At 36.5% G+C, this 21,299-nt stretch overlaps 1 protein-coding gene across 3 annotated transcripts in view; it reads left to right on the forward strand.

Moving 5' to 3' along the window:
* LEKR1 (leucine, glutamate and lysine rich 1) overlaps positions 1-21,299 on the forward strand; it is a 241,648-nt gene that overhangs the window by 162,872 nt on the left and 57,477 nt on the right. For all 3 annotated transcript variants that reach the window (XM_021069706.1, XM_021069708.1, XM_021069707.1), the window contains 2 exons: positions 15,160-15,237; positions 15,568-15,771. In XM_021069706.1, the coding sequence (XP_020925365.1) occupies positions 15,160-15,237; positions 15,568-15,771 (282 nt within the window). The remainder of the gene's footprint in view (positions 1-15,159; positions 15,238-15,567; positions 15,772-21,299) is intronic.

Below are 21,299 nucleotides of genomic sequence, written 5' to 3' on the forward strand. Positions count from 1 at the left end.
AGTCAACCACTATTGTATTGGTGATGATTTCTCCTTTTATGCCTTTAGAATTTGCCTTTCTTATTGAGGTGCTTCTATGTTGGGTGCATATATATTTACAATTGTTATAATGACCCTTTGATCATTATGTAGTGTCCTTCTTTGTCTCTTGTGACTTTCTTTGTTTAAAGTCTATTTTGTCTGATATGGGCATTGCTATTCCAGCTTTCCTTTGCGTGGAATACCTTCTTCCATCCCTTACTTTCAGTCTGTATGTGTCCTTTAGTCTGAAATGTGTCTTCTTGTAAACAGCATATATATATGGGGGTCCTATTTTGGTGTGCATTCAGCCAGTTCATGTCTTTTGGTTGGAATATTTAATCCATTTATATTCAGTGTGATTATGGATATGTGTGTACTTATACCATTTTCTTAATTGCTTTGGCTTTATTATTTTAGATATTTTTTTCTTCCCTTCCTCTTTTGTTTTCTTCTTTGTGATTTGCTGACTATATTTGGTGTTGTATTTGGTTTGCTTTTTCTTTTTTAATATGTTTGTCTATTTTAGATTTTGGTTTGCAGCTCTCATTAGATTTTGATATAGCAGTCTATATATGTACAGAATTGTTTTGGATTGCCGCTCTTTTAATTTCAAATGCATTTTCAATGTTCTGCATTTGTACTCTCCTCTTGTCATGCTTGCTAGTTTTGACATCATATTTGTAAATGGGTGATTTCTTACTTTTATTTTATGTTTGCCTTTACCAGTGAGCTTTCCCATTTGTACTTTTCTTGTTTCTAGTTGTGACCTTTTCCACCTACAGAAGCTACTTTAGTAATTGTTGTGATGTTAATTATATTTTTAATATAATTTACCATTGAGTGCTGAGAAATGATAAGAGTCAGAGTAGATTAGCATTGGAGAAAGACATATACCACCTCACTAAAGTACATCAAATGAATTACCTGGAAGAAATCACTGTACAATTGTAGAAATGCTGATGCTATTGTTTCAGTTTATAAAACTGGTGCTTCCTACCTCTATGAGATCTTAAAATTAGAAAATGGGCATTGTATCCATTTTTAGAAATTTAAGTTATGAAAGAGAGTGCCACTTAAATGGTCCCAAATCCTGAGGACCTTTCTCTGTGCTGCCTGTGCCTAGCTCTTCCATCTCTGTTCTGTCCATCCTCCTTCAGTTCTATAATAAAGTTGAATAGGGTGGATGGCTAGGACCCAAGCCTGGGGACTGCTCAGAGGACTCAGTGCTCAGGAACTCCTCTGTATTATATAAGTACTATATTATTTATAGGTTAAAACCAATTTTGTAACATGGCCACTGCTTTATGATAAATTCATTTTGAAGTCAAAATAATTCACTTAAAATTTTTGACATGTAATTTCATAATAAATTGGATAGTCACAATACATGCCCAAGCCTGCAAGAAATTGGAAGGGGCCATGAAATCAGATTTTTTAAAATTTTTAATCCTCACTTTTTTGGGGGGCTAGGGGTAGGAATGAGTTTCATCTATCCAACTCTAGATACTTTTTTGTTTAAAGATTTTTAAATATTGGGATATATATTTTGTGGTATTTTAATTAGGGGAAAGAGGCAGTTTTTAAACAGATTACCTTGAGGTTATTTTTTCCTAAGATTTATAAGAACATATTTTCCAAGGTATGTAAGAACTTGTTATGTATTTGAAAATAGAGGATGTTTTGAGCTATAAGTAACAGAGGTGTAGTTATTTTGGGTGTAGTCAATCCAGTGGATCAACAATATTACCAATAATCTTTACTTTTTTCAGTCTCCATTCTGCTGTCCCCAGCACTGGATTCACCCCAAGGCTAAGCCACCTGTGCTCATGGTTGGCTGCAGTTCCAGGTACCACATCCAAGTGTAACCACCTCAAACAGGAAGGGCCTGTTTTTCTGGTATCCCCTTAGAAGATATAAATTTCCTAAAAGACACCAAATAGCCCTCTCCTTACATCTCTTTGGCTAGAACTCTTTACATACCCTCTCCCAAATGAGTCACTGGCAAACAGAACAGAATGGCCACAGTTAGCTCAGGTCATGCATGATTTACCCTGAGAACAGATGACAGTGTGGCTCTGATGCCCAGGAAGAAAGCTATAGTGCATGTCCAAAAAGTCACCAGTAATGTTTGCTAAAGAGGAAGAGTGTTAGTGATGCTCTGAAAAAGGATGACAGTTTCTGCAAATTTTATTTGTGTCATATCTAGATTAATTTAGGGAAAACATCCCTGAAGTAATGAAAAACATGGATGCATGGGTGGTGTGGAATGCAACTTTATTGCTTTTAAATATATACGTATTTAAAATAGAGATAGCAATCTAGAAAATACATTTTTACTTTATACATTTATATTTTATGTTATTTAAAACTGTAAAAGGAAATACATTTTTAAATATACATGTGTATGAGAGAGAGAGGGGATATAAACTTTTATTGTGTATATATATGTAGAAAGAGAGAAATAATAGGTTAATAAGACTAAAAAGAAAGACTGCTGTACACAAACTGACTGAATGGATATAAAAACAAGACCCATATATATGCTGTTTATAAGAGACCCACTTCAGACCCAAGGACACATACAGACTAAAAGTGAGAGGATGGAAGAAGATATTACATGCAAATGGAAATCGAGAGAAAGCAGGAGAAGCAATACTCATATCAGACAAAATAGACTTTAAGATAAAGAAAATCACAAGGGACAAAGAAGGACAGTACCTAATAATTAAAGGATCAAGCCAAGAAGGAATAAAAATTGTAAATACATATGCACCTAACATAGGAGCACCTCAATATATAAGGCAACTTCTGACAGCCATAAAAGGAGAAATCGACAGCAACACAATAATAGCAGGGGATTTAACACCGCACTTACATCAAGAGACAGATCATTCACAAAGAGAATCAACAAGTAAACACCTTAAATGATACTCTAGACCAGATAGATTTAACTGATATTTATAGAACATTCTATCCCAAAGCAACAGAATATACATTCTTCTCAAGTGCACATGGAACATTCTCTAGGATAGATCACATTTTGGGCCACAGATCAAGCCTTGGTAAATCTTAAAAAGTTGAAATTATCCCATGCATTTTCTCTGACCACAATGCAATAAGACTAGAAATCAACTATAAGGGAAAAGAATAGCAAAAAACACAAACTTGTGGAAGATAAACACTATATTACTGGAAAACCAGTGGATCATTGAAGAAATCAAAGAGGAAATCATGGAATTCCTCTCATGGCACAGCAGAAATTAATCCAACTAGGAACCACGAGGTTGCAGGTTTGATCCCTGGCCTCGCTCAGTGGGTTAAGGATCTGGCATTGCTATGATCTGTGGTGTAGTTTGTAGATGCAGTTTGGATATGGCATTGCTGTGGCTGTGGTGAGGCCAGCAGCTACAGCTCTGATTGGACCCCTAGCTTGGGAACCTCCATATGCCATGGGTGCAGCCCTAAAAAGACAAAAGACAAAAAAAATAAAAAGAAATCAAAGAGGACATCAAAAGATACTTAGAAGCAAATGACAATGAAGATATAACCCAAAACCTATGGGACACAGCAAAAGCAGTTCTGAGAGGAAAGTTTATAGCAATGCAAACTTATCACAGGAAAGAAGAAAAAGCTCAAATGATCAACCTAACCTTATACCTAAAAAAATTAGAAAAGGAAGAACAGTCAAAGCCCAAAATTAGCAGAAGGAAAGAAATCATAAAGATCAGAGCATAAATAAATGAAATAGAGTCAAAGAAAACAATAGGGAGGATCAATGAAACCACAAGTTCATTCTTTGTAAAGATCCAAAAAATTGATAAACCTTTAGCTAGAGTCATCAAGAAATAAAGGGAGAGTGCTCAAATCAATGAAATTAGAAATGAAAAGGGAGAAATTACAACTGTCTCCAGAAATACAAAGGATCATAATAGATGACTATAAGCAACTATATGCCAATAAAATGGACAACCTGTAAGAAATGGACAGATTCTTATAAAGGTACCACCTACCAAGACTGAAGCAGGAAGAATGTGAAAATATGAACAGACCAATCACAAGTACTGAAATTGAAAATGTGTTTAAAAATCTTCCAAAAAAACAAAAGTCCAGGACCAGATGGCTTCACAGGCAAATTTTATCAAACATTCACAGAAGAGTTAACACCTATTCTTATGAAACTCTTTTTCAAAAAATAGTGGAGGAAGGAACACTCCCAAGCTGAATCTGTGAGGCCACCATCACCTTGATACCAAAACAAAAGATACCACAAAAAAAGAAAATCATAGGTCAATATCACTGATGAACATAGATGCAAAAATCCTCAACAAAATACTAGCAAACCAAATCCAAATATATATTAAAAGAATCATAAACCACGATCGAGTAGGATTTATCCCAGGGATGCAAGGATTCTTCAGTATCTGCACGTCTATTAGTGTGATACACCACATCAACAAACTGAAGAATAAAAACATCTCAATAAATGAAGAAAAGGCTTTTGACAAAATTTAACACCTTCTTCTGATAAAAAAAAAAAAAAAACTTCTCCAGAGAGTGGGGATAGAGGGAAGCTACCTCAACATAATAAAAAACATGTTAGCTAGCTAACATCATTCTCAATGGTGAAAAATTGAAAACATTCCCAGTAAGATCAGGAACAATACAAGGATGTGGAGTTCCCGTCGTGGTGCAGTGGTTAACGAATCCGACTAGGAACCATGAGGTTGCGGGCTCGGTCCCTGCCCTTGCTCAGTGGGTTAATGATCCGGCGTTGCCGTGAGCTGTGGTGTAGGTTGCAGACGCGGCTCGGATCCCACGTTGCTGTGGCTCTGGCGTAGGCCGGTGGCTACAGCTCTGATTAGACCCCTAGCCTGGGAACCTCCATATGCTGCAGGTGTGGCCCAAGAAATAGCAACAACAACAACAACAAAAGACAAAAAAAAAAAATACAAGGATGTCCACTTTCACCACTATTATTCAACATAGTTTTGGAAGTCCTAGCCACAGCAATCAGAGAAGAAAAAGAAATAAAAGGAATCCAAATTGGAAAAGAAGTAAAACTATCACTGTGTACAGATGATATGATACTAAGAAAACCCTAAAGACAGCATGAGAAAACTGTTAGAACTTATCAATGAATTTGGCAAATTTGAAGGCTACAAAATTAATACACAGAAGCAATTGCATTTCTATATACTAACAATGAAAGATCAGAAAGAGAAATCAGAGAAACATCCCATTTACAATAACATCAAAAAGAATAAATACCTAGGAAGAAAGTTACCTAAAGCAACAAAAGACCTATATTCTGAAAACTATAAAATGTTAATGAAAGAAATCAAAGATGACACAAACAGATGAAAAAGATATGCCATGCTCTTGGATTGGAAGAATCAATATTGTCAAGATGACTATACTACCCAAGGAAATCTACAGATTAAATGCAATCCCTATCAAATTACTAAAGACATTCTTCACAGAACTAGAACAAAAAGTTTTAAAACTTGTATGGAAACACAAGAGACCCCAAATAGCCAAAGCAATATTGAAAAAAGAAACATGAAAATGCAGGAATCAAGCTTCCTAACTTTAGACAATAAATACTACAAAGCTACAGTAATCAAAACAACATGGTACTGTCACAAAAACAGAAATATAGACCAATGGAACAGGATAGAAAGCCCAGAGATAAATCCAAGTATCTATGGTCAACTAATCTATGACAAAGGAGGACAGAACATACAGTGGAAGAAACATAGCCTCTTCAATAAATGGTGCTGGGCAAACTGGAAAGCTACATGTAAAAGAATGAAAGTAGAACACTATCTAACACCACATACAAAAATAAACTCAAAATGGATTAAAGACCTAAATATAACACCAGGCACTATAAACCTCCTAGAGGAAAACATAGACAGAAGGCTCTTTGACATAAATCACAGCAACATCTTGTTTGATCCACCTCCTAGAATAATGACAATAAAGACGCAAATAAACCAATAGGACCTAATCAAACTCAAAAGCTTTGCACAGCAAAGGAATCTATTAAAAAACAGCCCACAGAATGGGAGAAAATCTTTTCCAACAATGCAACAGACAAGGGCCTAAGCTCCAAAATATACAAACAACTCATGCAACTCAACGACAAAAAACAACCCAATTGAAAAATGGGCAGAGGACCTAAACAGACATTTCTCCAAAGAAGATATATGGATGGCCAACAGACATATGAAAAAATACTCAATATCACAAATTATTAGAGAAATGCAAATCAAAACTACAATGAGGTACCTACCACCTCACACTAGTCAGAATGGCCATCATTAACAAATCAAGAAATAAAAAATTCTGGAGAGGGTGTGGACAAAATGGTTTCCTCTTCCACTGTTGGTGTAAATGTAAATTGGTACAACCACTATGGAAAACAGTATGGAGGTACCTCAGAAAACTTAGAACCACCATATGACCTGGCAATCCCACTCCTGGTCATATATCCAAACAAAACTTTCATTGAAAAAGATACATGCACCCCTATTGCAGAACTATTTGCAGTAGCCAAGACATGGAAACAACCTAAATGTCCATTGACAGATGAAAGGATTGAGAAGATAGGGTACATATACACAATGGAATACTACTCAGCCATAAAAAGAACAAAATAATGCCATTTTCAGCAACATTGATGTAGCCAGAGACTCTCAGACTAAGTGAAATAAGCCAGAAGGAGAAAGACAATCTGCAGAAGAATACTGGGGAGTTTACTGAAACTGTGAATTACAGTATGACCTCTCCCCTACAGACCCAATCCAGAATCAGCTTCTGGGCTCCATTCCCACAGGTATTCTGATTTTAGTGGGTTTGGGCTGGCTTTGAGCAATCTGCAGTTTTAATGGTACTCTGCACATGATTCTGATGCAAGCGATCCGATGAAACTCACTCTGAAGAATAATATTTGGAACATTAAAGCCACTGGCCCTTCACCAACCCCCACCGCCCCCAACACCAGGTCCTGTGTGAAGCAGCATTTGCAAGGCATCTGCACCCAGAATAAAGCAATGAATGTGAGGGCTAAAGCTGAGGATGCTGGTAGCTACTGAACCCCAGGAGAGGCCAGGGTCCCCACATCCTAAGATGAAGCTCCAGTGCCTCCACCATACCCTTCCCCTTCACCACAGCCTTCAAAAACAATCTAGGGCTGCAATAAACAGCAAAGCAGACAAGTCAACAGAGAATCTTAAGCCAAAGATGAATAGCCAAACAAAGATTACCAGATATGTGAGAAAAACCTTCTTCAACCTTGTTCCAAAAGGCTCTGGTAAAACTTTTAACTCAAAGTAAAACTTTTAACACCCCCAAAAATTGTTAAATAGCAAATAGAAGACATTGAGATAAATTTTAAATGTTAAGATATCCTTCAAAGTATGTCCAGGATTGTAGCCATTGATGAAGGAACAGGCTTTTATGAAAAAGAAGGTATTAGGAATTTTAGAGATTAAAAATACGATTAGAAAAATCATTCCGTTCATGTTAAAAATGTATATGAATGTACACAAAAGTATATATGGATTTACATTCATTAAATAAATGATTGATAGAATTGTAACAGTTCCCTCTAGAAGTGAGAGTTAGGGATGTATAGAAACTCTTATTTTACTCTATATACTTGTTTAAGTATCTTACACTGTGAATATATTCATTTTCACATATGTAATGAAAAGAACAAAATTCACTTAAAGTGATACATAATTTATCAATTACTAGTGAATATGTCCAAAGTGGTTATATAAAATATACTTTCTAATTTGGGCACCTTTGTAACCCACTTACACTTTAATTTAATTAGCAGCCAGCTCCTCCTTATTTAACTAATGATTGTAAGCAATAATCAGCTCTGACCAGCATAAATTTCTAATTTATAGCGCTCTTTCTTGACCTTTCAGCAACATTTCACACACTTGAGATGTTCTTGGAACATTATTGCCTTCTGAGATATAATTCTCCTATTTTCCTCTTCCCTCTCTGGTCATTCATGAGAATTTTTTGCCTAGCAAGCAGGCTGCCTCATGGCAATCCAGTGTCAGAGTATAGATCCACTGTTTATATGATCCTAGACTTAAAAGGCTAGATTTCCTTTGTTTACTCATTCAATACACCAGTGTGTCCAAAGCCTAGTGAGAATTTTGAATTCGTGCAGAGGGCAATAGGAAACTATTAGAGGGTGTGGGGTAAGAGAGTGAACTGATCTGATTTGTTTTAAAAGGTCTGCATGGCTGCTACATGGAGAATAGAATGAAGTGGGAGTACAAGAGCAAGCATGGAAACCAGGTGGGAGGCTGTGCATTCATGCAAGTGAGAAGTGGCTGGTTTAGCGTAAGGCTATAGTGTAACAATGGAGAGAAATATATGCCAGGGGTTAATCTGGCAGGATTTACTGATGGAGTGGATGTGGCTGGGAAGGAAGAGGACTGGAAAAGAAAGGATAGGAGTTCCTGTTGTGGCTCAGCAGATTAAGAACCTAACATAGTGTTCGTGAGGATGAGGGTACAATCCATGGCCTCGCTCATTAGGCTAAGGATCTGGCATTGCTGCAAGCTGTGGCAAAAGGTGCAGATGCAGCTCGGATCTCAGGTTGCTGCACCTGTGGCATAAACCAGCAGCTGCAGCTCTGATTTGACAACCCCTAGCCAGGGAAATTCCATACACCGCAGGTGTGGCCTTAAAAAGAAAAGGGAAAAATAAAAGATGGGGTTTGGAGTTTTTTTGGCATCAGGGTAGGCAGTTGAGAGGCAGTATAGTGACTAACAACCTAGAATCAGATCCATATTGCTGGGGCTCAAAGGCTAGCAGTTAAGACCTAGCAGCTATGCCACCTTAGGTGGTACTTATCTCTGTTTTCAGTTTCCTCACTGGAACAAGGGTGGAATAAGGGCTGGTTTGAAGTTAGTGTGAGACATATAAGGTGTTACCTAGTGGTATCATTATGTGTGGGTGCCATTTATCAAAGTGGGAAAATAGGTAAAATAAATAGATTTGGGGATGAGAGAAATAAAAACAATGCTTTTGATCTGTTAGATATGAGATGCCTTTTGGATAGCAAGGTGAAAATATCCAGGAGGCAGTTTGAAAATGGCTATTTCACATAAGGAATGGAACAGCCCTTGCCTTTCAAACTAGAAGAAAATATCCAATTACTCCATCTTATTTCTTATACTTTGATTGGCAGGAGCAGCAGGGGCCTTTCTGAAGGCTTATTCAAAGCAGTTGAAGAGAAAGGATTAACATTATTTGCTGAGAGTAAAAAAAAAAAAAAAAAGAATGTAGTGTTTAAAGCAATGTAGGCATTCTTTCTTTTCCTTCCAATTCCTTCCATCTTAATGAAGGTGAAGTTAACAATTGGGGAGTGAAGGGCAGACCATAGAAAGGGTGGCTTCACTGACATGGGTGGGAACTGACCATAGTGAGGGGAGTTCTTGGGATGGTGGGCTCCCTGGGGAGCAAGCTTTTTTATTTTTTAATTGTACCCAAAATTAATTGTCCACATAGTAGAATAACTACTTAAAGGAGTTCTACTGTCCCTGCCTCTACATTTGGAAAACTGTATATAAGAGTTTGAACATACAGTGAAAGTTGTAGTTAGGGCTGTTGAATCTCAAAGCATTTCTAAAAGTAACGTTTTTGTTTGATTTCAAAATAAATGTATAAAACTTGGGAAATACAGATATACACAAAAGAACATAATCTTTATATTTTGATATATATCCTTAATAGACTATTTTTTCTACATAATGCATATTTTAAATGTATTTTCACTTAATTATATATCCTGGATATTTTCCCATGTCATTACATGATATATTTATAGTTACTAAATAGCTATGTTGTATTCTAATCTATGATGAAGCATAATTTATTTACTAACTCGTGTTTTAGAATTTCCAAAGTTTTCACTTTTATTTATTTATTTATTTATCTAATTGTCTTTTCTAGGGCCGCACCTGCAGCATATGCAGGTTCCCAGCCTATACTAGAGCCACAGCAATGCCAGATCGAGTCACATCTGCAACCTACACCACAGCTCACGGCAACGCCAAATCCTTAACCCACTGAGGGAAGCCAGGGACCAAATCTGTAACCTCATGGTTCCTAGTTGGATTCGTTAACCACTGAGCCATGACGGGAACTCCCAAAATTTTCTCTTTTATAAGTAGAGTACTTTGAAAATTTGTATAGATAAATCTTTATATTCATGTGCAGTTTTTTCCTTAGGATAATTTATGCTAGAATCAAACTTGAATATTTTGAAAGCTTTTATATATGACTCATTACCCTCCAGTAAGATTGTATTGATTTATAATCTCAGGAGTGTTCACAAATACCTATTTCTCCACTTCCTAGCTAATACTGGGTATTATAGCTAAAAAAAAAAAATGCCTAGTTTAACTGATGAAAAATTGTACCCCTGCATATTTGGTTCTTTGTATTCTTTCCTTTGTGACTCAGCTGCCCACTTTTCTAATGGCATGTTACTCTTTTCCTTATTCTTTTCTGATGTTTTATTTGGAAATAATTTCAAACTTACAAAAAGTTGTAAACATAGTAATAATACAGAGAGCACCCAAATAGTCTTCCCCAGATTCATGAATTATTAGCATTTTAATCCATTTGTTTTCTCCTTTGCCCCTACCCTTGGCCCCTGGCCCCTTTCTCTCTCTCTCTCCCCTTCAAATCCACACACAAATTTTCTCACATTTGAGGGTCATTTACTTGTAACAATGACCCTTTACTTCCAAATACCTCAGCCTGTCTTTCCTCAAGACAGTGATACTTTACATAATAAATAATTAGTGTCATAAATTTACATTCAATACTTTACTCTACCATCCATATTCCAATGTTAATGGGCCTTTATAGCCTTTTCTCCCCTAGCACAAAACCCATGTAGGGTTAGCCAACTTTTATGTCTCTTTCACCTCTTTAAATTTGGAATATTTCCAGTCTGTCTTTATCTTTTTATGACATGAACATTTTTGAAGAATGTGGAACCCCTCATACTTTTTTAAATAAAAATTGTTTCATTTGGTGTCTTTCTGATGTTTCTTCTCAGTTGGATTAAGGATGTGTAATCTTAGCCAGAAAGCCGCATAAGTGAAATGAGCACTTATCAGAGCATCACATCTGAAGGCACCTGGCCATCTGGCACTTATTGGTAATATTAATTTTGATCACCTAGTCAAGGTATCAGTCAGTTTCTCCACTGAGTTACTGAGGGTTTTTGTTCCCTTTCAACTAGTAAGCTCTCTATAAGAGACATTTTAAATATACGCATATGGTCTGCTTTTCATCAACATTTATCCTATATATCTAATGATTTTTGCCTTATCCAGTCTTTATCACAGTCATTGCTAGATGATGATTTTTCCAATTCCACATCTCCCTCCCATTTATAAGCAAACCCTAGCATTCTATTTTAAAAAAGAGTCTCCCTTCTTCCCATTATTTGTTTATTTATTATTGGTATGTATTTGTGAACTCCCATATTTTCAATGGCTTATAATTTATTACTGTACTTAATTATTTTGGCACACGGATTGTCATAAGCTTAGCCAGTGGGGGCCTCTTCAAGTTTGCTCTTGTGACGTTGGAACATGATATCGTCATCTTTTATAAACACTTCCTTACTTTTTGGTTTATGAGCTGTTTCACATAATACCTATTCTGTTCCAACTTTGGAATCAGCCATGTCTCTGACTAGTCCTGGTTCCTTTGAATGGGAATGGTAGAGACCAATATCTAGGCTCTAAGTATGCTCATGCACTGCTTGATTCTAGTGATGGTTTCATGGGTTTATACATAATGTCTAATCTGTCAAATTGTATTTGCTCTATTGTATGTCAGAACAATACCTAAATAAAGCTATTTTACAAAAAGTGGATAATAAAAGAAAGCTTTTTTTTTTTTTTTTTTTTTTTTTTTTTTGCTTTTTCGGGCCACACCTGTGGCATATGGAAGTTCCCAGGCTAGGAGTAAAATCAGAGCTGCAGCTGCCAGCCTTCACCACAGCCACAGCAACTCGGGATCCAAGCCACATCTGTGACCTACACCACAGCTCGCAGCAATGCCGTATCCTTAACCCACTGGGTGAGGCCAGGGATGGAACCACATCCTCATGGATACTGGTCAGATTCGTTTCTGCTGCACCACAATGGGAACTCCCAAAGGAAATATTTTTTAAGAAACATTTTTTACAGGAGAAAAAGTAAAACTAAAATACAGTGTTCAGGGTTAAAACTTAGGCAATAAAACTCCAAAGAAAATCAAACTATAATCATATAGTTCATGAGAATGATCATTTTAGGGAAGAGGGGGTTGGCTATGATTGAGACCAGGAATATGAAGTTTTTAGGCTAGCTGGTTAGATTTCATTTTTTTACCTGGATGATAGTTGCAAGAATTTCCTCTTTTATTATAACTTATGTAATAATTAATTATATAATTGTTTTATATAATTTTCATTGTTTTATAATTTTATATTTTATAACAAAAAAGTTTAAAAATAAATGAATGCTGTGTGTATTCATGATATAAATTATTATTTATTAAAAATGAAAGTTATTATGCAAGAGGAAAAACCCATTAATGATCTAACATATTCCTTTGTACATTTATAAACTTATTAAAATAGCTATATAGCTATTTTTAGGTATATTCATATAAGGAATTATTAAGGAGCAGTCTACACAAACTTAAACTGGAATATTAATTTTTCTTAATATTCAATCTTTTGGGATAGAACATGATGGAAGATAAATAAGAGAAAAAGTATGTATATATATGTGTGACTGGGTCACTTTACTATACAGAGGAAATTGGCACTACATTGTAAATAAACTATACTTTGTTAAAAAAATTAAAAATAAATCTTATTTTTTTGAATATTATTATGAAACCCAATCATATAGATTAAGGGAAATGTTTATTTCAGCTTTAGAATTTCCATTCTATTCTTTTAAATGATTTCTATTTCGCTGCTGAGATTTACTATCTTTTCACTAATTAGAGCAGATTTTCTTTTACATCTTTGAACAGAGTTATAATTGTGTCTTGAAAAATCCTTGTCTGTTGGAGCTCCCACTGTGGCACAGTAGGATCAACAATGTCTTGGAGCTCTGGGACATGTGTTTGATCCCCAGCCCAGCACATTGGGTTAAGGGTTTGATCCCTGGTCCAGAACAGTTGGTTAAGGATCCAGCGTTGCCACAGCTGTGGATTAGGTTGTGCTGTGGCTCAGATCTGATCTCTTGCCTAGGAGCTCCATATGCCATGGGGCAACCAAAAATGAAAAGAAAAATCCTTGTCTGCTAATTTCAATATCTGGATCATCTCAGAGTCAGTCCCTATGTTGAGCAATTTTTATTATATTCTGGACATTGTAAATGTTATATTATGGAAATTCTTGATTCTATTATATTTCTCCAAATACTGTTGTTGGTGGTGGGGGCAGGGTGGTATTCATTTAAGCAAGCAATAATTTGGTTGGCCTCAAACTTAGAAGTTCTGTCTCTAGGGTAATAGTTCAAACCTCAGTTCTTTTTATCTTTAGCTGGGCTGTTTGGAGTTTAGCAGGGCACATGTAGTTCAGGGCTCAGATAGACATATGGGCAGAGTTTAGATGCAGTATTTGGGACTCCCTCTCTCTGGCTGGCTTTTATTAAGGATTCACCCTTCACTTTCCAGCAGATGTGATTACCCCCAAATAATCTGTCCTATAATTCTTCAAATCAAAATGTGAGTTTTCCAGCAGCATTCTATCAGAATTTTGGTTCTCATGCATGGTGCAGATTGGGGCCTCTCCTCAGGTTTAAAATTATTAAAAACAAAACAAAGCAAAAACCAGACCCCATAGCTGTCACTTCATTCTAAGTGTAAACTTCTCTCCTGCTTTTGGTTACTTTCACATTAGGGTTTGTTTTTTTTTTTTTAGGGTTTTTCTTTTCTTTCCTTTTTAAGTGTTGTCTAAAGCTTAAACATTGTATATATAGAGATAGAGATATACATTCTTTTTATGGTCTCACCTGTAATATATATTTATATATCATATATATGTATATTTTTATGGTCTCACTTATGGCATACAGAAATTCCCAGGCCAGGGGTTGAATTGGAGCTGCAGCTGTGGCCTATGCCACAGCCATGGTAAGACCAGATATAAGCCACATTTATGACCTGTGCTGCAGCTGTAACCCACTGAGTGAGGCCAGAGATCAAACCTGCATTCTCACAGAGACAAGATCAGTCCTTAACCCGCTGAGCCACAATGGGAACTCTAGATATTTTATTTATATGCAAATCAATCTGATAGATTTACTGAATAATTAATTAAAGAAATAATGAGATGCTAAGATATTTTATGGATGAATACAATAATGATATAGAAAATACATAGTTGGACTTGTAGATTAGGTTATTTTTTGACAAACAAAAACCCTTTAACTATATATTTCTAATGTCAAGGAAATCTGCATATGTAGCCATAGATAAGAGGGATTTCCTGTAGTGACATAGCAGGTTACAAACCCAACTAGTATACATGAGGATGCGGGCTTGATCCCCAGCCTCGCTCAGTGGGTTAAGGGTCCTGCATTGCTGTGGCTGTGGATAAGCCAGCAGCTGAAGCTCTGATTCAGTGCCTAGCCTGGGAACTTCCATATGCTGAAGATGTGGCCATAAAAAGCAAAAAATAATAATAATGATAAAATATATATATATAAAGATAGAAAAGTAGTAAAGGAAAAACATGTTTTTAAAAAGGAAAACAAGAGTTCCCATTGTGGTTCAGCAGGTTAAGAACCAGACATAATGTCTATGAGGATGTGGGTTTGATCCCTGACCTTGCTCAGTGGGATATAGATCTGCAGTTGCCACAAGCTGCAACATAGGTCACAGATATTGTCTAGATCTGATGTGGCTGTGTCTGTAGTGTAGGCTGACAGCTGCAGCTCTGATTCAACTCCTAGCCTGGGAACTTCCATATGCCATGGGTGCGGCCCTTAGGAAAGAACAAAAAGGGAAAAAAAAGAAAACATTTATGCTTTAATTATTTTGAAATAAAATGTTTGAAACTCTTTTGTGTTGTTTTAGGAGTAAATCTCTTGAAGCCGATGAGTGTCAAAGAGAACTTAAAAAACTGAAGTTTGAATCCATTATTTCTGATTCACGGTATACATTGTAATTTTTTATTTAATATCTGTACCAATTGAATTTGAAACCATATTTTAAATAACATTTTATTTAAAATGTACTTTGCTTTTTTATTGTTTTATTTACATATACAATACCTAATTCAAGTTTATAGTATATTGAGGCTGTTCAATGATTTTGCCTCTGCCCAGATGGCAAAATTTTTAAATCACAGAACTATCCATTTACTTAGCTTTCTTATTTTTAAAATTAGTCATTTAGTTTTAAATGAGATGTTTATACATCTTCGATAAACATAAACATAGTATTTAATGCATATTGATGGGTTTTTTTCTTATTCCATTGTAGGCACACCAGATTGCTTAAAGAAAAAGAAGAATCTTTAATGACTTGTCAACAAATATATAAAACTTTACAGGAAGAACTGACTGCAAAAGAAAGACAAGAAGAAGACTTTAAAAGAAGAATTAATCTTGCAGATAATGAACTAGGGATAACCAAAACTCTTCTGAATCAGACAAGGGAAGAGGTTGCAACACTGAAAAATGAAAGGTGAAGTCAATAATAATTTCTTCCAAATATAATTTATGTTTAAGTCAGTGTTCTACATATATTTGAAAGGTAAAGGTCCTATATATTTTGTTACCAGTGAAATCACAGCATTAAAGATGTATTTCACCTGAAAGATCACCAAATCCTACCACCTCATTTTACAGGGGATTAAACTGAAGCCCAAATTGGTTAAATGACTTGCTTGACATCACATTGTTAGTTAGGGGAAGTAGAGGTGGAACCCACATTGCTTTTAGTGTTAGGTTTTTATTTAAAAGAATCAAATGATCAAAAAGATCATTCATATACTACTGAATTTCACCTTGGCCAAAAATTGGTTGGATTCTATCATTTTCCCACAGATAAACATCTATTTAAATCACTTTTTCCTTTTATTAGCTTTTTCTTTTCTCTTTATTATTTGTCAACACCTCCTACTGAGGGCTCTCCAAAAGCAAAGTTACCTTTAGTATTGAGTTAATATCAAGTATCAAGAAGCATATTCCTTCATCTACCCTAGATATTTTTGCCCAGTTAATTTGTCTTCCTTATCTGTATTTAATATCTCAATCCTGTTTTCTTTCTTTTTGTTTTCATTTGCCTGATATGTCCTTTATTCTTTCTGAGTCCTTTTGTTCTGAATTCATACTGATCTATAGCACAAATTTCAAGGGAGTTAGGGATTTTTATTAAATCTAAGAGTTTTTAATAGGAGATATTATGCCATTTACATTTATTGATATAACTACTATATTCCATAAAAACACAAGTTTCATATGGGCAAGAATTTTTGTCTTGTGTTATTCTCTACGTACAGATAGCTATTTGTTTTTTATTCTTTCTATCATATTTTTAGTTTACTTTTTATTTTACTCCTTTTATTTTCTGAGTATTTGGCTGCTTTCTTATTTAGAAGATTTATAATCTTGTTTTCATTCTTTTTAAGGGCAGCTATTTGCTTCAGAGGAGGAGTCTGGGAGTGGGGCCATGGAAGTAGATAGCAGGCAACTTAGAATTAGGTTCATTGTCTCAGAGCTTTCTCAACAACACTATGTCCTGGGTTGTAACTGTCTCTACTCCAGGCTGGTAAGAGATCTGTCTAGTTCTCAGAGAAACAAGGTTTGTCTCTGGTCCCTCCTGGGTGATTTACATATACTTCTCTTTAATTGAATAAGATGAACAATTTTAGAGCTAATTGCCATCATTTCCTCCTCACCTTGACATACCAATAACCTTTTTGCAAAAATGTGCCTTGTGGTTCTATGACTCTTCATTTCCACCCCACCTCTGCCATTTCACAATTGTGTGATTTCTAAACCTAAAGCATATTAGAAGCAACAATTTTATAAACAGGAAATTTTCAAGAACCAGGCTCACTAATAACAAGAAGGAGTGGCAGCTGAAAGATTGACCATGCATAAGAAGAAAGAAAAACTATAAGCACAAACAAAAAACTTTAAAAGCATTACAGTTTGGCCCAATATACAATAGAAACAAATAGCCCCACATACATCAATAACTTTCAGTGCCCCTATATTTATATGTGAGTTAAAAATTGATGGCCATAATGATGACCCTGACTCAGAAAGATTAAAATCAGCTATATACTCTAAATACATAAAAGGTACAAAACATACCATTTACAATGATGTCAGATTAATTAGATTTAGCTGTTTATCCAGATGAATTCTATCTCTTCCATAGCAGTCATTAAGAAGATCCTATCTTTGTTCAAGAATTTCTAGGGTTCTTTTCTGAGGATTGGATTAACTGTGCATGTTTTAGAATATTCTCAGTATGATGAATCTTTGCCCTTTGAGAATGAATTTGATTTTTAAAATAATGTCAGTAGTTACAGTGAAAGCAAGTTCAAGGGAAATGATGGGAAATCAATCTGGTAAATATCACTGGGGATTCAAAATAAAGTAAAACATTTTCCTTTTTTCTGTGCTTAATAAATTACCTCTGGCAGCAATTTTTTTTTTTGGCTGTGCCTGTGGTATGTGGAGGTACACAGGCCAGGCATCAAACTGTTTCCACAGCAGTGACCCAGGCAGCTGCAGTGACAACACTGGATCTTTAATCTGCTGTACCACAAGAGAACTCCTCTGGCAGCAGTTTAAAGACAGCAGTTCCATGAATGTTATGAGAATTAATAACATTAGGATAAATATAGAGCTTTCTTAGGGGATTGCTTGATTTGGAATAGCACGCTATATTTTGCCATGTTTTTTTTAAAATTCAGTATGATTCTTTTTTTTAATTGTTATTTCCCCAATACAATTTTTTTTCTACTGTACAGCATGGTGACCCAATTACACATACATGTATACATTTTTTTCCCACATTATCATGCTCCATCATAAGTGTCTAGACATAGTTCCCAGTGCTACACACCAGGATCTCATTGCTAATCCATTCCAAAGGCAATAGTTTGACTCTAATATTACCTTCTAAGTGTTAAAGATAATTTCTTTAAGTTTTCAGAGAACAGTGACATCACTGGACTACTTCCCCCTCTTCTTCTCCTCTCTGCCCTCTGCTTTTTTTCTCTCATATCCTTGCCCCGTTTCTTTCTTTCCTCTCTATACTTTAGTCTATCCAAAAGCAGGCATGATACTTCTTAGTCATTTGGGGGCATCAAGTTTATCAGCATGATGTCTGTTACATAATAGAAATTAAAATGTGCTTGCAGACCAATAAGTTTATCGTATTATCATAGGATTACTCCTAGACATAAGCATTACCTTTTTTCTTTGTGTAAGGCCACTTTCAGATTTGTCTGCCATGTCTTCTGATATGTCCTCAGAATCTGGCACATGTATCCACTCAGTATATATTTGTTGAGGGAATGAATGATTTGCTTTGGGTAATTCCGTCATTTAACAATTACTTGTTGAACATTTACCATATGCCAGGCACTATCTATCCTGGGGATACAGTAGTGAACCTGAAACATCCCTGTCCTCACAAAGCTTACATTCTAACAGGAAAGACAAACAGTTTTAAAAAAAGTAGAGAACTAACCAGAATAGAGATTATGATAACAGATATAAAGTTAACTAAAGGGGGCTGTAGTAGAAATTGATAACAGGGGTACCTGATTTGGAAAGGGTGGTTGTAAAAGTAACTTCCAAAATGATACATAAAGGAAGACAAGTACAGGTCCCCATGTCAAGGGCCAAGGAATAGCTTTACAAGCAAAGAATGAGCTTGGTAAGTTCTCAGAAGTGGCATTATGGCTGGAGGCCTAGCAAGTGTGAAGGAGGTGGATGAGGGCCAAGTCACACAGGGCCTCACAGGCCTGCAGGAGCCTGGGTCTTCATTTCAGTGCCATGAAAAGAATATATTGAAGGGATTTAAGCAGAGGAGTGACATTGTAGAAAGACCATTCTGGCTGCTAGGTAGAGACGGGATTGGCAATGGGCAGTGGGGGCAAGTCAGGTCATTTACTGTTTTGATATTAATCAAAAGCTTCTGTGCATAGTTAAGCCTAAAAGACATGAAAAGAATGAAAATATTCAACTCTCAAACTCTGCCAGTTCCAACTGTGTTATTTGAATATCTGTACCCAGTGGGTGGGAGTAACTAGCCAGGGCTTACTCCCTGTTGAGCCAGAAGGAGATATAAAAGCCAGGATAGAAAGACATACTGAGGAGGTAGACGGGATTAAGATGGTAGAATAGGACTGGAGCTCAACTTCTCTCCTAAAAACAACAAAATTACAACCAAATGCTGAGCAATCTTCATCCAAATGGACCAGAAACTTTCAAAAAGATATCCTAATCCAGAAGACAAAGAGTAGGCCACATCAAGAGGTAGGAGGGGCAATTGCATGATATAGGCAACCCTATACTTGCCAGGTGGGAAGCCCTGCAGACTGGAAAGTAACTATCACAGAGACTCACCTACAGGGGTGAGCTCTGAGCCCCATATCAAGTCCCAATGCCTGGGGATCTGGCGTTGGGAGAAAGAGCCCTGGGAGCACCTGGCATTGAAGGCCAGTGGGACTTGTGCACAGGAGCTCCATGGGACTGGGGGAAATGGAGACCCCATTCTTAAAAGGCACACATGGACTTTCACGAGCACAGGGTCCCAGGGTAAAGCAAAGTCTCTACAGGAATCTGGGTCAAACCTGACTGCAGTTCTTGGAGAAGCTCCTGGGAAAAGAGGAGCTGAATGTGGTTTGTTGTGGGAGAAGGGCATTGGAAGCAAAGCTCTTGGGAATATTCATCAGTGTACATTTCTCTGGAGGTGGCCATTTTGGGGAAATCTGGCCCACTCATCAGCACTGAGAAGCCCCAGGACAAACAACAATCCAGGTGGGATCACAGCCCCACCCATCAGTAAACAGGCTACCTAAAGACCCCTCAGGTACACAGCTGCCTCTAATCTCACCCATAGATAAAGCCTCACTCACCAGAGGGATAAGAATCAGCTCCACCTAACAGTGGGCAGGCATCAGTCCCTCCCATCAGGAAGCCTACAACAAGCCCATGTACCAACTTCAGCCACAAGGGGGGCAGACACCAGAAGTAAGAGAGGCTACAACTCTATTATCTGTAAAAAGGTCACCACACCAAAAACCTATAAAAATGAAAAGGGAGAAAGAAGAGGGAGATAAGGGAGAAAGAAGAAACCACAGAAAAACAGTTAAGTGATGAGAAGATTCTCAGACTCCAGGAAAAAGACTTTAGACTGTTGATGCTGAAGATGATACAAGACATTAGAAATAAACTGCAGGCAAAGATGGATAATTTATAGGAAATATCAAGCAAAGAAATACAAGATTTAAAACAAGCAAGAAGAGATGCAAAATACAATAACTGAAATAAAAAATTCACTAGAAGCAGCCAAAAGCAAAGTACAGGAGACAGAAGAATGAATAAGCGAGGTGGAGGACAGATTAGTGGAACTTATGGATGCGGAACAGAAAAGAGAAAAAAGATTGAAAAAAAAATGAAGAGAGTCTCAGAGAAGTCTGGGACAACGTGAAATGCATCAACATCCATGTTATAGGGGTGCCAGAAGGAGAAGAGAGAGAGAAGGGGACAGAAAAAATATTCCAAGAGATAATAGCCAAAAACTTCCCTAACATGGAAAGGGAACCACTCACTCAAATCCAGAAAGTGCAACAAGTACCATGTAAAATAAACCCAAGAAGGAACACCCCAAGACACATATTAATCAAACTGACCAAAATCAAAGACAACGAGGAAAGCAGCCAGGGAAAAGAAATAAATAACATAGAAGGGAGCCTTGATAAGGTTATTGACAGATTTTTCAGCAGAAACTCTGCAGGCCAGAAGGGAGTGGCATGATATACTTAAGGTGATGAAAGGAGAAAAGCTCCAACCAAGATTACTTTACCCAGCAAGGCTCTCATTCAGATTTAAAAAAGAAATCAAAACCCTCACAGATAAGCAAAAGTTGAGAGAATTCAGCAACACTAAACCAGCCTTACAACAAATACTAAAGGAACTTCTCTAGGCAGAAAAGAAAAGGCCACAACCAGAAACAAAAATACC

The sequence above is a fragment of the Sus scrofa genome, chromosome 13 (genome assembly GCF_000003025.6).
Source record: "Sus scrofa isolate TJ Tabasco breed Duroc chromosome 13, Sscrofa11.1, whole genome shotgun sequence".
NCBI classification, from domain to species: Eukaryota; Metazoa; Chordata; class Mammalia; order Artiodactyla; family Suidae; genus Sus; species Sus scrofa.